Source organism: Antrostomus carolinensis, unplaced genomic scaffold, assembly GCF_000700745.2.
Source record: "Antrostomus carolinensis isolate BGI_N321 unplaced genomic scaffold, ASM70074v2 scaffold3794, whole genome shotgun sequence".
In the NCBI taxonomy this organism is placed as follows: Eukaryota; Metazoa; Chordata; class Aves; order Caprimulgiformes; family Caprimulgidae; genus Antrostomus; species Antrostomus carolinensis.
In genome coordinates this window covers 24,194-40,530 of record NW_010312658.1, presented here as the reverse complement: position 1 = coordinate 40,530, position 16,337 = coordinate 24,194, and the positions used below count along the sequence as shown (strand labels likewise).

The window sequence follows — 16,337 nt, the reverse complement described above, 5'->3', positions numbered from 1 at the left end:
GGCTCCGGAAAAGGCTGGGGACGGGGCAGCCGCCGCTTATGCCGTCCCCGCGAGTTTTCCCCCACTGTAGTTCGTATTCTTAAAATTTCTGCCGTTCGACAGCTTGTGAGCTCTCCGTTTCCTTCTCGAATTGCCACCGAGAACAGATGGATGCTTTCAGTGCTGGACAATGAAATGTTGCAAAAAAGAAAGCGCAGCTTTTTAAATACGGGAGGTGGTAGAGCGAGGCAAAGACAGCATTCCAACACAAAGACTCCAAAGATGTGTTTTGCTGTTGTAGCTGTTACTTGTCCATACTTCCTATATAACTTAAAACAGTTTTGTGGCTTGTCTTTTAACTGAACAGAGACTTTTGTAATAGCCCACATGGCCAAGATCTTCTATCCTATTCCTTCTACCAAACTATTTCTTGACTGAAGAGTTCCTAGACACTGAGGACTTGGTGATGCTAAAAGAATTCAGTGCTCAGTAGCTGATTTCTAAGAATTGCTGAGCTTTCAGCCACATCATTCATTCCTCATTGTAATCGCAGGTTGCAATTATTGGTTGTTGCTCCACAGACATTTTAATTGGCATGTAAACTTAATTTCAATTACATCTGAAATACTCATTTCATAAATTCACTAGAACAGTCTCTTTAATAACCATGTGAGTTTTCTTTGTACATTGATTCTAAAAAAACATCTTATCGGGTTTGTTTAAAGCAGATCTGTTATTGCATTCTCTCCAGAGGTCTTAATGAAATAGTGATCTCACAGTCGGGACTTCAACATGGCTTTCCATGCGGAGGGGCTGGTGGCCATAGTTGTATTCTACCTGGCTATCCTGGCAGTTGGGATATGGGCTGCTTGGAAAACCAAGAACACCGGCAGCGAAGGAGATCGCAGCGAAGCTATTATAGTCGGTGGAAGAGACATTGGCTTGCTAGTTGGTGGATTTACGATGACCGGTATGTGAAAAATCACCTTTTATTTTTTTTTCCTTAACCTGCATATAACTTGTCAGTTTTCCATCTGAATGAGGAAATGTAATCTGCATGTGAAATAAGGCAAAATAGAGAAAATATATCTACTTTTTCTCCAATTGCTGTTAACCTTCTTTAGTGAATAGTCAAATGTAGTATCTATACAAAAACAACAAAAAAAAGTTTAAAAAAATACAGGAAGAATATATTATAATTCTTATTCATTGCTTTCGTATTCATCTGTTGATCAGATATGTTTGGGACAGAAGTATATATTTTATATAGATTAATAAGAAATCCAGTTTTAAAATAACTATTATTGTTGTTAAAGCCATCCAAATTAGTGAATTATTTTTCTGTAATTGGAGTAAAGAAATATTATACACAAAAATATGGGGGGGGAGGGGGTATTGCAACATCAGTTAAGAATAAGTTTCTGAAAGAAAATTGACATAAATCTGAACTTGTAATTCCACTGATTTCAGCAAACTTACTTTGTGGATTCTTTAAGCTTCTTTTGCAGCAGTCTGTCAGTTTCCATTACTAGAATAGTAGTATCAGTAAGAAAAGCCTGGGTGAAGGAGGAGTTCTTCACTAATTTTGAAAGCAGTGCTGTTCAATCAGGTGTCTTACCTGGGTAAACAAGATATTCATGATATGGTCCAAAATCTCAAGTCTACAGTTGACATATGGTATCAGAACAAAAATGCATTATAAGAAGAGTGAATTGGCCCACCAATGTTATTTAAGCAATTTAATTTTTAAGCATGCTTCATTTTTTTTTTTTAATTCTAAATTCTATTCAGTCAAAGCCCTTTCAATTGCCAAAATTATCAGGTTATATTTATGTTTTACTGTTTTGCTCTGTTCGGGTTTCACAATTATCTAATAAGGAAGAGACACATAAAAACTTGGGACAAAATTCTGTGTTCTTTAATCAAGGGGCATTTTGCTAATTCAGAGACTGAATATTTGGATATTGAGTAAAGTATGTTTGTAAAAGTCAATAAAGTTTGGATACAGGCAGAAGTTCTACTTTTTGCACATTGCTATAATTTACTGTATCACGTACCCATTGTCTACTGAAGCATCAGATATGACAATATTCTGCTCATAGCAAGAGCTGGTTTGACTGCTTTCTGCTGACTGAAATGTTTTCAAGAGCACTGAAACCAGAATATTCTGCAGAGATACTGCTTGCCACAAAACTGTAATCATTAGGTCAGGGGAGTAGAAGCAAAACAAGACATTTCCCGCACAAGGGGTTATGACTAAAGGCTTTGCCTGTGGAAGAAGACACAAATTCTGGTCTCCTTCATCCTATTTTACAGGAATATTTTTCATAACAGCTGAAGCAGAGATCAGACTTGAACTGGGGTTTCCTATATTGCAGGCAATTTCTATAGCCACCAAAATTCACACCCACATATGCTCATCCTGTTCCATACAAGCTCTAGAGATGGCATAGTATATCATCTCTGTGGTAGAATATCAAGCTGATCCTAAAGCCTTGGGGCAGCTAAAACACGAATGGATTTTATACTGTCAGGGTTTACATACTTTTTCACCTATGCCTTCCTTAAATATGGCAATCGAAGCTTGAAATGGCAAGTAAATTACACTTTCACTTTCAGGGAACCATGCCTGGCGCACAAAGTTAGCTGTGAGCACAAGCCCACTGAATCAGGGGTTAATCAGAGTTTTGTTTCGGTGAGGGTGGTTGGGACACCAAACCAAACCAAAACAGTTACGAAAGTAAGCCAATCAAAATCCACAATAATTTTTACTGAATGGTCACATTATTCAAGGGCACATTTGCTTCTTTAAAAATGATAGATGCAGATTTTACACCTCATAACCATGCCTCCAGACATATACGGCTATTCCAGCATTGTCTTTATATTTTACAGCTTTAATTGTCTAAATGTCAATTTAAGAGCAAAGCCTACACCATAAGAAGAAAACAATAATTTTTTAAAGATCTCCAGAAAGGATATTGCTTTTATGGACACGAAGTACTCGGGGTTATGAGATATAGCCTAGTTCTATCTTTCTTATCTGAGACAAATACTGCCATGTTCCATTGCTATGAAAATGGTAGCAGTTCTAGGGCTACTTGGTGGGGAGGATGACAGAACTCAGCCTATAAATTTAAAATAAAATTCAGAGCATAAGCATTGTGATTTCACAGGGATGGACTGAAGGTTCCTGAGTAATTATGGTTGATTTTATAAACAGCATTGAAAAACCTTAAAGCAAATGCACTACCTTTGAATAATGGCTATGGACATATTTGGATATATATTATGATCCTAAAGAAGCAGCTGTATCAACTAGCTACTGAAATGCCTAAACATAAAGCCTGTTGAAGGCTGAGTGTGCCTGCAATTATTAAAATAGAAAGATTGAGAACCTTGAGTTGAGGATGGATCACAGCAGCTCCTGCGCAAAATGAGCTAAGATAGTACCATAGAAGACGTGCTTTTAACCTGTGTCTAATTTTTACATAATTATAGTTAAAATGTTGCATTAAATATTTGCGTTCCTTAATTTGTGGATGAAATTCTTAAGTGGTAGCTGCAACAAACTTAAGTCTATTCTCTTTTCAGTGATTGAGTTTAAATCCCAAAGGATGAATTTGAGATTACATAATCAAATGCTTACAAACATGACCAAAAAGGTAATAATCTATTGAAATAATTTTTTCATTTTAGTTGGATGGAGCTATGTATCCTTCCACAAGACAACAAAAAAAAAGAAATATTACAAAATTCTATTTTTTTAATCCTTAGGTCAGGATTTTTATTTTACAGAACTTGATGGGTTGATTCAGTAATTTGAGTGGTCAGAGAAAGGATCATTCACAAAGAAGTGCCAAAAAATCTGATTTTCTAATATATAAAAATATAAAGAACTCTGAGATTAATTTCTATGTTCCTCATATGAATGAGGAGCAGAATTGCCCTCCATATCCTCAATATTTCTCTGGTCATTTTTTAAGGTGCATTTTTTAAATGGATGTTGGTATTTGCTGCATTTTTTTGGTCCTTCAGATGGCAGGCAAAGAGAAGATTAAAATAGATTACCACATGAGTGTTTCCATAGATTATTAAATTTTATATTCCTTTTGTTTGATCTAGGAAAACAAAAAAAAAGAATTTCACCAAAAAAGATATTAAACTAACTTTAAATTGTGGCTTAGCAAACTGAGGATCAGAAAATTAATATCTAAGATTGAAATCCCATCCTATCATATCCCATTATTTCTATTCTAATATATTTACTGATGTCAATGTACGTGCTGAGTACCCATTCACCCCCTCAGAAGAAGCCATATAGCACCTTCCTAGAGCTCTAGGGTCCTTGGCAGATGTTCCAGAACAGTCATATGCACAGAAAAATTCATTAGCAGCTATTTTTCAAACCCCAATTCAGAAATCAAGAAATAAAATTGAAATTGCTAAATCCTCCATGCCACTTTACCCAGCCATACCTATCTGCAGGGCATTGTTCCTATCCCCAGCCAGGGGAAGGCAACAGACCCTGCAAGGGAAGTGACTTGGTCCCCTCTAGGAGAAAATAAGGGAGTTAGGCATTGCATCCAAGTGGCCCTGGGAGAACACTTGTCACCTCAGTAGCAATCCCAGACAAATCTATGCTGGACCTCAAAGCTTCTTTGCACCACAGCTGCAGCAAGGCTGGACATCTGTCTGTGACAGATACTATTCCCCATCTGGAAGCAGGTATCATTCATGCAGAATTCATACTCATGCTTTTTCCAGGGAAGGAGACAGATACAATTCCCTTTCTAAATATTTACTTTTGTTATTGTATACAGGTGCTTATAACGTAGTCCATAAATCTGTGTTGCTTGACATACAATAGGCAACACACATCCCAGGTAGTCATGGACTCGTGCTCAATGGCTCAATGTCCATGTAGAGAACAGTGATGAGTGATGTCCCTCAAAGGCCTGTATTGGGACCAGTATTATTTAACTGGATGGAGCTCAAAGGCCTGTATTGGGACCAGTATTATTTAACATCTTTGTCAGGGACCTGGGCAGTGGGATTGAGTACACCCTCAGCAAGATTGCAGATGATGTCAAGATGAGTGGTGTGGTTGATACTCTAGAGGGAAGAGATGCCACCCAGAAGGACCTTGACAGGCTAGAAACGTGGGCCTGTGTGAACCTCATGAAGCTCAACAAGGACAAGTGCAAGGTCCTGCGTCTGGGTCAGGGTAATCCCAAACATGGATACAGGCTGGGCAGTGAGTGGATTGAGAGCAGCCTTGTGGAGAAGGACTTGGGAGTACTAGGGGAGGAAAAACTGAATATGAGGCTGTAGTGTGTGCTCACAGCCCAGAAAACAAATCGCATCTTGGGCTGCGATCAAATGAAGCATGGTCAGCATGTCAAGGGACGTGATTCTGCCCCTCTGCTCTTGTGAGATCCCACCTGGAGTACTGTGTCCAGGGCCCCCAACATTAGAAAGACAGGGACCTGCTCAAGCAGGTCCAGAGGAGGCCACGAGGATGATCCAAGGGCTGGAGCACCTCTCCTATGAGGACAGGCTGAGGGAGTTGGGGTTGTTTAGCCTGCAGAAAAGAAGGCACTGGGAAGATCTTATAGCGGCCTTCCAGTACGTAAAGGGGGCCTGCAGGAAAGATGTGGAGGGACTTTCTCGGGGATTGTGGTGATACGACAAGGGGTAATGGTTTTAAACTGAAAGAGGCTAGATTTAGACGATACAAGGAAGAAATTCTTTACTGTGAAGGTGCTGAGACACTGGAACAGGTTGACCAGAGGAATGCCCTATCCCTGGAAGAGTTCAAGGCCAGGCTGGATGAGGGTTTAAGCAACCTGATCTAGTGAAAGGTTTGCCTGCCCATGGCAGGTGGGGTTGGAACTAGGTGATCTTTAAGGTCTCTTCCAATTCAAACCATTTTGTGATTCTGTGATTCTAGGAATCTGGTAAACAAAGTATCATATTCCCACCTACTTTAACTTACACTGTGAAGAGGCATAAAATCCTAAATGTCTTGCTAACTTTATGCAGATTCTATATCCCTGTTCTTCCCATCAAGGATCAGTGTTCACTCATCTTCCCCATATGGTCCCACATGGGTACCACTCACCTTTTGTCTCTGTAGGGCACAATAGATCTCAATACCCAAAAGTCTACCAATAACAGGGATCTTTGGGTCACTTCTTTTGTTGCAGACTTCCTCTGCATGCATATCCCTCACACAAGCCCATTATACTATTTACAACAACAGAAAGGTCCATTCCTGTGCTTCAAAATTCTGAAGGGGGGACAGTTGTAATGCTCTGTTTGCTAAAGATCTTTGATTCTAAAGCCATGGTGTAATTTAGCATCGAGTTAAACAAAAATACCCTCTGGTAGTATTTGAGAGATATCACAGTTAAGCAGAAAAGAGTGACCATTTAGATTTTCATGAAATTTCTTTAGGAATTTTAATTCAGTTTTCTTAATTTGTCTCCAATTGTTTGTATTAAACACAAAATCAAATTTGCTTGCATGATGGCGGATGCTGGGAAAATTGTGAGGAATGCTTAATGAAAATAAATTTCTTACAATTGTGAATTTTTACACAGAAAGCTTGAACTACTTTTATATGAGAAGGCAAAGGCTTCTGAGGCAAGTTAAAACAGCATTACAAAATTCTAGTACTTGTAATGATCTGCCTGCCCTTGCTCAAACTACAAACCCAGATTCATAAAACTTACTCATTATACATTAGAGAAAATAAAGAAATTTTTGCATGGAATCTGCAAACACGAAGAGATAGACTTCATTACGTAATTTGTTATTTTTGCAGATCTAATCACATTTCTGTGGTGGAGATTTTCCTTTGTACATACTCTAGGTCTCAAAATCTCAAAGTTAGAAACTTCCCTTCAAGGCAGAGAATCAATTCATTACAGGTCGGAGGTTGTTTTTTAGAGAGATAAAGATAGTGTGGTTCACTTCTGGAACATCTTTTCAGGAAGCACAAAAATAAATGAGTCAAAATTTTTATCTCAAATAGCAGCACAGAATCATCACAGCCCTATATGGAAATATAGTATTTAGGGAAGTCAGAGTTTACTAAATGTGCTTGGTGTAGCCAAAATGTAAAATTTAGCAAGGTTTTAAGAGCTTTTTTTTTTTTTTCATGAAGGCCCTAGTAAATGAACCATTCATTAAAGTCTTGTCTAATTTAAATTATTTGAGTTTTACCAGCTGGGATGACTTTATCACTGTATGCTTATTGTTCTTCTTCAGATCGTCCCTTACATCTCCCCTTAATTTGAACTAACACAAAGCAAAGGGTAAGGTGCTTCGTTCATTGTAAACAAGTAGTGAGGGACTCAGCCTTCACATCGTCACTGACTACACAGATGCTTAGACACCTTGATGATTGTCTCAGACCATATGACTTCTTTTTTCGTATACTTAGACTGTATATTTTTCAAATTAAGACTATCCTTTATAAGGTTGCCATGTCTGGCACTTGTACAGTACATATAATAAAAAACAGCATTATTGTAAGTGATGACAGTTTCATTCTACTATGTGTGAAGTTTTCTTTCTTTGTGCACATTAAAGACTTTTCCACTTCTTCCTTTTCAGCCACATGGGTTGGAGGAGGTTACATCAACGGGACAGCAGAAGCTGTGTATGTCCCAGGCTACGGTCTAGCCTGGGCTCAGGCACCTATTGGATATTCCCTTAGTCTGGTCTTAGGTAAGGAAAGAAGTAAAACTAATAGTCTCTCATTTCAAATAATTCTGATGTCAAGTCCATCATCTGAAATCAAACAACCAGAGTCTGATAAAAGGATACTGAGGTAAATTGGATCCCTTCTGCTGATAGGTTTGGCTATTAAAAAGAAAACCAGAAAATCACTATAAATAGTTCGATATCCTAAGTCTCTTAAATGCATTGGAAAGACCTATTTGATTATTACAACCATAGTGATCTATCACAGGAGGTCAAAATAAGAAAGGTTTTGTTGGGGGATTTTTTTTTTTTAATTATGTATACTAAGTTTTATATATTCAGGTTTTCTTTAAGTGTCTATATGATCTGGACCATGACGGTGTCAGGGCTCCTATAAATCTTGGAATTCAAGAGTAGCAAATATCCTTTCAGGTTAGGGAGTACTTACACCTTACAGATCTTCACCAAGCATCTAAGTAACTTGTCTAATTTTGTGTAGGAAACCTATAGTAGAACCAGTCTATTTCCTTAAATTGGACTGAGCATCCTCTTAAATGCAATGCAAAACTCCAAATCATATGTCAAAATGCAAATACACAATCTTACTATTTGCAGGGTCAGAATGTAAAATACAGACAGCATAATTTTTAATGCTATGGCCTCTAATTCCTGAAATACAGTCTCTCTCATTTCTTAAAAATAATGGCAACAAAACATTTCTCACCACATCTCAACAACATGGAGCAGCTTGCAATGAAAGTATTGCCTTGTGATGAGCCATGATGAATACGCCACAAAGTTGTCAACTATATCCTCTCAATTTGTGAACAGATCATGTCCCTAAGGCAACTGGTGATGCAACAGTTTAAAACAAATGTTACAAAACAGATCCTGTGTTCTTCATCTTTCATTAATGTGACTGGTATATTAGCCTTTCTAATAATACCTGACCTCTCAGTCTATTTTGAATCTTTTCTCATGGTCTTCCCACCTAGTCTGTCCCTTTGTTTCCTTTGGTTGTTTATCCAGTTCTTCTTGCCTCTTTTATTTCTTCCTGTAGAACTTGGATACCCTCCTGACTTTTTTTCCCCTGAGAAATGCTTTTCTATGGCCTGTCCTGATACTCCTCTCTCCCCAGGTAGAAACCTTTCCTATCATAGGTATTTCTCTCTGGCACATGCGGGCCAGCTCCAGTTCCAGTAGGAGTTCTCATTCCTCAGAGCAGCTCTGTTTCCTGTAAAGAAAACAGTAACAATAGATGTCTGTCTGGAGATCAGTTGATATCGTTATGAGGTCATGAGGGTCATGATCCATCAGTGTCATTAAGTAGTCAATAGGATCACAGTCACGAGCATCTTCCTGACTCTTAAACTTTGCAGAATTGACACAAATTAATAATAGCCAGAGAAGGGGTTGATTTAGCCTCTTCCCTCATTTCCAGCTGTTTTTAGATATCGAGACTTTTTTCCCTGGAAATTATAATGGCCGCTGCAGAGCAAATAAGTCTGTATCGTGTGACGATATATCTCTCTGCAGAGCACAGACAGGAAAGCACTTCTGTAGGCATGATCTGTACGTGCAGGTTTGAGGGGAGGAGCTTTTTATCTTTCTTTTTTTTAAAAAAAAAAATCAAAATTATAAATACTAGTCTGGAAGAAATATTATTGCTTCAGACTGGAAAGATTTAAGATTGATATGCTCTCCCTGTTAGTTCAGTGTTGTGCTGCATACCACTTTTCCTAATTTTTCCAGCAATTTAGTTTTAAATGTTAGAATATCCCCTGCTTTCTTTGCAGATGCTTGAATATCCTAATAGATTAAAATACTGGTGAACCTTTTTTTCTTCTTTTAATTGTCCTTTGTAATGATGACATAACAAATAGAATAGGAATAGGATCCATGACCAATCCAAGAATAGCAAAAAAATGCTGGAGGGTTTCTGCATCCAGGCAACCTGCCTACAGACAATGTTAACATAACCAGTATAAATAAATTGTGATTGGTAAACCAGTACTATCTATTCAGGGAACTTAATTAAATGAAGAAATATGAGTGATATAAGGCAATACATAAAAAATGTGGAAAATAATCTGTATGATACAACAAATACATGACATATCTGGTGATGAAGAACCTAACAAACAGTTGCCAAATACCGTGCAGTAGATTTTATTTGCAACTGACTAGTTTTCTGGCTTTTTAATTGCACTTTATACATAGCATTTCATCAGTTTTACTGTGGTAGAATTCTATTTAGTTATAGTCAAGTGCAAGTCTCAACTACACAGGTTTCCATAGAAGGTCTTTTTCAGATTTCCTGAGATATGTCTTTTTTTTTTTTTTCCCGAAAGAATTTCAAGACTATACATTAGAAAGGTGAGGCTTTTGCACGTTTATGTGCATATCCAGCCCATGTGCCAGCCAGGCAGAGCAAAATTGTGATACATCAAAATTCCTGAACACATATAAGTGAAATAAGGGTATGACAAATATTTCGGCAGCCTGACACCTGCAGAGCTGAGAAGTCTTCTGACATACCCCGCAGGTGTAGTAAGCTTGATTTAAGCATACATAATAAATCTGAATTGTCCTGAAAGAATCAGACTTGTGGTGCGTGTGCTAAACCACGTGTGTATGCGTATTTCTGATCCAGGAATCTCAGAGAGGTTTTTTTAGAGTAGGGCCATATGAAAATTCATGCTGGATTCTGCTCTAAGAATGAACAGGATTAGGTAGAAAAGCCATTCCCTTAGGCTGATCCAAAATTATACAGAACTCTGACAGCCTCCATAATGGCAGATTAAGTAAACTGAATCAGACAAAATAAGACAAACTTATTTTTCATTATCAGATCACAGATATTAATGGTGTTGATGTGTTTATGTAACTCTGTAGGCAGATAGTAAAGTAATAGTTCTTAGAAGATATTTTAACTGTACTTATTTCTTTAAAAAAAAACCAAAAAAAACCCACCAAAAAAACCCCGCCAAATGGTAATACTGTTATTTTTGTACACTTAACTGTTGATCGGTGTTTTACCTCTTAATGGCGATGCATTTCCCCACTGCAATTGGTGTCTTATGCTACTTTTCTTTGTAGGTGGCCTTTTTTTTGCAAAACCCATGAGATCCAAAGGCTATGTGACAATGCTAGACCCTTTTCAGCAGCTTTATGGAAAAAGGATGGGAGGGTTACTGTTTATTCCAGCTTTAATGGGAGAAATGTTCTGGGCTGCTGCCATCTTCTCTGCCTTAGGTAAGGAATAAGCAGTATAAATATTAATTTATCACAGGTGAAAAGGATTAAGAAAATCAGAAATGCATTAAAACTCTGGCTTCAAATGCTAACTGTCCTAGCCAAATGATTCAGATTGTGACAGTTCTCAGACCCATACTAACTATTAATTAAACTCAGTAATGGTACCCCATTGATTATTTTGGTAATGAAAAGTTATCTATTAATTTGCAGGTACCTTTAAGTTGTTCCTTTGCAAAGAACATGAAAAGATTTAGCAACAAATTTCCTTTAACTGTGAAGGTTTCATGAGTGATTGCAAGTGTCCCTTTAATGTCAAGGCTGACCCAGCTTCTCTTTTACACCACTGAGATCACAGAAGTGAGTCAAAATTTCCCTTAAAGATATTGAGGATTATTGCCAATGCGTCTAAACAAAATAATCCTTTGCATACAGGAGACCTACGTATACAGAACTTTCCATAGCACAAATAATAGAAGTAAAACAGGTGCTGATGAATAAATTGAGGTATTATTAAATTCTAAATGGCTTTCTACTCAACAAAATGAAGAAAATACTTAGGAATCAAGAAGGGATTCAGAGATTTAATGGAACTATGACTCAATAGAAAATCACCTAAGAACTCATCCAGTCTTGAAAAAAAAAGTTTTCAGGGTTTTTAATTATATTTCAGGCCTGAATTTAGCAATCCCTTCAAAAACTGAGAAAGCTCTTGAGTTGAAGCACCAGTAGTTGACTTTTACCAGCTAATCATACTCATAATGCACATGCATGTGGTAATGCTTTCTAGCACAAGCTATTTTAAACAGAAAATAAACTTTGAAGGTACTCTCCAACTGTGCTCTGATGAACTGCAAAGCAATGGGGAACTTGTTTACCACAATTTCATCACAAAACCCTTAAAGGACTAAGAACATACTACATGCTGAGGTGATAGGACTTGAATAACTTGAAGAACACTCTGTGTATTTGGGTTATACTTTCTTTTTGATTGAGGGCAAGCTAATCTGTGATATTCCAAAGCAAGTGGTGTGAATACCTTTCTAGTAGGTTTATATTAACAGTCGACAGTTAAAGACTGTCAATGACTATAAAGGTCATTGAGGGTTTTGATTTTAATTTAGCAGTGAATAATCTGTTTATATTATACCTCCTAATTTGCACACCTATCCTCAGTGATGAATATTTGATCCCAGTACTCTTCATTTCTTTATCTTCCTCATTATTTCTTGCTTGACAGGGTTAGAGAAGGGAAAGACAGGTCTTCCAGCTTGTGAAAGTGGTCTGAGCTTGTAATCCTATAAACATATGAACTTTGAAGGCTCGCTGGACAACAAAAAGCCACCTGTCAGGTCCCAGCAGCTCTTATATACCACACATCATGTTGTGTTCTACTGCCAGAACTTTTCCATCCATATGGACAAGAATATCCATCTACAATACCTGCAAGGACTAAAAGTTATTGCAACATGTTTCATTCATATTATCCTAATGAAGAGAGGATTATTTTTTTTAACATTATTTTAAAACACTGCAGTCACTTTAAATAGCTAATATGTCTAAAGGAAATGTATAACCATCTTGATAGCTGCTGGAAGGGCAGTGCAGGAAGACACAAGTAATTTAGGAGTTTTCTGGAGCGCACTGACAACAGCTTCCTGAAACTAACTATCAGTGAGTGGATGAAGGGAGATGCTCTGTTTAACCTGTTACTTACAAACAAGGAAGAACTACTTAGGGATGTGAAGGTCAGAGGCAGTCTTGGCTGCAGTGTTCCTGGGCTGGTGGAGTTCAGGGTCCTGAGAGGAGGGAACAAGGCTAAAATCAGGACCACAACAACGGACATTTAAATAGACTGGACAGACACAATCTCAAGGGACCTCATCAGATGCATCCTGCGAGTCCTGTGGGAGCTGGGTGATAGCATTGCAAGGACACTGTCAGTAACCTTCTGAAGACAGGTGATCAGGGATCTTCTGGAAGACTGGAAGAAAACAAATTTGCTCTCATCTTCAAGAAGGGCAAGGAGGATATCAGGAACTAAAGGCTGGTCAGCCTCACCTCAGTCCCTGGGGCGATGGAGCAAATACTCCTGGAAACTACTTCCAAACAAATGAAGGTCAAGAAAGGAGTGAGGAGGAGTCAGCACAGATTTATGGACAGGAAATAATTCTTGACCAACCTGACATCTGCCATGATGAACTGACTGGCTTGGTTCACAAAATGAGATGTTGTGGATTTCAGAAAGGGCTTTTTACACCATCTCCTATAATATCCTTGTAGACAGATGAAGTGTAGACTGGATCAGTGGACAGTGAGGAGGATTGAAAACTCATTGAACTGCTGGGCTCAGAGGGCTGTGACCAGCAGCATGGAAGCCACTGGGTGGCCAGTCACCATTTGTGCACCCCAGGGGTCAGTACTGAGTCCTGTATTGTCTAATATCTTCATCAGTGACCTGGTTGATGGGACCAAGTGCACCTTCAACTAGTTTGCAGAAAATAAAAACTGTGAGGAGTTGCTGATAGACCAGATGATTGTATTGCCATTCAGAAGGACCTCAACAAGCTCCATAAATGGACCAATAGGAATTCAATGAAGTTCAACAAAGGGAAATACCAAGTCCTGCACCTGAGGATGTACAACGTGATGTCCCAGTACAGGCTGCGGGGCTGACCAGCTGGAAAGCACATTTGCAGAAAATGACCTGGGAGTCTTAGCAATGAAGTTGACCATGAGCCAACAATGTGCCCTCGTGGCAAAGAAAACCAACGGCATCCTGGGCTGCGTTAGAAGGACCATTGACAGCAGGTTGAGGGAAGGGATCCTTTCCTTCTACTCATCACTGGTGGATGCAGTGCTCCCCAACACAAGAGACATGGACATAGTGGAGAAAGTCCAGTGAAGAGCCAGAAAAATTATTAAGGGATTGGGGTATCTGGCATATAAGGAGAGGCTGAGACAGCAGGGACTGTTCAGCCTGGAGAAGAGAAGGGTCAGGGGGTTCTTACCTACGTGCATAAATACCTGATTTGGCAGTGAAGGGAGCAGAAATAAAGAAGGAGCCAGGCTCATCTCTGTGCTGCCCCGTGACAGGACAAGCTCCCCATTGCTTTGTAGTTCATCAGAGCAGAGAAAGCAGAACTACAGGAAATTCCATTTAAACTTAAGAAAACACTTTTCTTACAGTGGTAGAAGTCAACACTGACACAAGTTTTCCAGTTGTGGAGTTTCCGTCCTTGGAGATATTCAAAACCCAACTGAACATGATCCTGAGCAACCTGCTCCAGCTGCTTGAGTGGGGACTTGGACTAGACAATCTCTAGAAGTGCCTTTCAGTCTCAGCAACTCTTTGATTCTATGAGCTGTTTTGTGGAAACTGACTGGTCAGCTCAACATTGCAGTTTGTTTTTTACAAATAAAATCTGCTTGATGGTGCTTGGAAAAGTTTTTGGTTTTTAGGTCAAGAATGGAGGATTGATTCTCCAGTTTGCAAAGAAACGCACGTTTGTCCCACGTAAACAAGGAAACTTTAGAAGCACTAGTGGTCAATTATCTCTATAGCTGATGCCTCCTCTACTATTCCTTCATTGGTCAAAAGTGGCTAGCTCAGAGCATAAGTGAGATATAAAAGGGTGTGATATGTTGCAGTAGACCTCCCCTAGGCACAGCCCTTACTGCAATGATACACTTGCTCCCATGTGGCTGCAACTCACCCAGGGAGGCTTCAGCTGTCCGTGAGGAGCTGCTCTTTCTTAGACAGAAAAAAAATATTGTAGTCCTTCCAGAGCTTGAGCAACATAAGGAAGGGCTGTTGGGACCCTTCCCTCCTCCATTTCATAAGAACCTGCAAAATGATAGGTGCTAGACTTAGATCTACAGGAGCCTTCTTTTTCCTACTCCCTTCAAAGGTGCAGGAGGTGTGTGAAGAAGACAGAGGGGGGTGAATATCTTCATGTTGTTGCTAAGTGTCAGACCAGCACCTGCATATGCAACTTAACAAAGGTGAACCTTCTCATCAGACATATTGTGATATACTAACACACAATGCTTTGGATTTCCCCATAGGTGCCACTATAAGTGTGATCATTGACATTAATGTCAATATTTCGGTCATTATTTCTGCCCTGATTGCAACTATGTACACGCTTGTGGGCGGGCTTTATTCTGTGGCCTACACCGATGTAGTTCAGCTCTTCTGCATCTTCCTGGGACTGGTAAGTTTGGGGTTTTTTTCCTTCTTTGTTGAGGATTTTGCTCTGAACATTATGGTGATTTCTGTGACCTATTGCCCATCTTCAGTTTTGGAACTACATCTTCACTGAAAGCGTGGTGAAGGAATATCTCTACTCATAATGCCCTTGCTTTAAAGAGTCTACATTTATATCAATGTGCAGCCTGAGCTTTGACAATATTGCTGACCAAGAGGCCCAATTCTTTGCCTTTTTTTCCAACCAGTCTGATAATGCAAACACTCTTGTAATTTTCCCGCTGAGTATATATCTAACTCAGGATACAACTGGAGCTGACTCCTTCCCTATCTGTCCATAGGACTGTGGCAGAGGCACTGGAAGGAGACATCAGACATAGGAAGCAGTCAGTAGAGCAGTCCAAAAACACTGACGTCAGACCTGCAGAGCTGACACTTCCCTGTCTGACACTCCCCTGCTTCTCTTTCCTGTAGCTGGCACCTACTCACGCAGCTGAGTTAACCTTCTGCTTTAAATCACCTTCTTGTTTTTTTCCTCATTTTCCTCCATTGTCCTTGAAGACCATATTATAGGAAGTCTCACCACATGATCTTTCTGTTTGAATATGGTGATATGAGTATCCCCTCATCAGCTGTCAGTGATATGCTAATGGGTAGCCTTTTATTTACTGCTGTTCTTTAACCTCTACTCTGAAAAACATCAATGCAACAGGGCTTAGATCACAGAGGTGCAATCAAAGAAGCTGCTGTCTTTGTTTGCCATTGGTAGTAATAGGTGGTCACAGGTGTGCAGAGATCTGAGACAGGCTGAAATAAATGGGGTGGCTCAAGGTGAAGGAACTGAATGGCACCTTCAGGACCCAAAGTTGCTTCTCTGCTTTCTCTGGAGTTCTTGTGCAGCTCTAGGGAAATTGCTTCAGCTAGAGCTCGCACAGGTGGTCACTAACCAACACTGTGTGCATCCTTGCTCGGTGGCATCCTACTGTGAGGCCTATGGCCTTATTTGCAGAAGTGCTAAGCATTCCCTGTTGTAACTGACTTCATCGGAATGGTGCAAAATACCCTGAAAAAGCAAATCCAAGTTCCAGCTGGCCACTTCAAATGAGAAGCTATTCCAGATCTTCTTCTCCCATACCTTTGTTCTCCACCTGCGCAGTGAGGAAAGTACTGTGTCTTTCCC

General features: G+C 39.3%; 1 protein-coding gene across 1 annotated transcript in view; it reads left to right on the top strand.

Annotated features, from left to right (window-relative positions):
* Nucleotides 1–771: 771 nt before the first annotated feature.
* SLC5A7 (solute carrier family 5 member 7) overlaps nucleotides 772–16,337 on the top strand; it is a 23,991-nt gene continuing 8,425 nt past the window's right edge. The window contains exons 1-4 of the mRNA XM_010167054.1: nucleotides 772–949; nucleotides 7,603–7,716; nucleotides 10,792–10,947; nucleotides 15,016–15,164. Of these exons, the coding sequence (XP_010165356.1) occupies nucleotides 772–949; nucleotides 7,603–7,716; nucleotides 10,792–10,947; nucleotides 15,016–15,164 (597 nt within the window). The remainder of the gene's footprint in view (nucleotides 950–7,602; nucleotides 7,717–10,791; nucleotides 10,948–15,015; nucleotides 15,165–16,337) is intronic.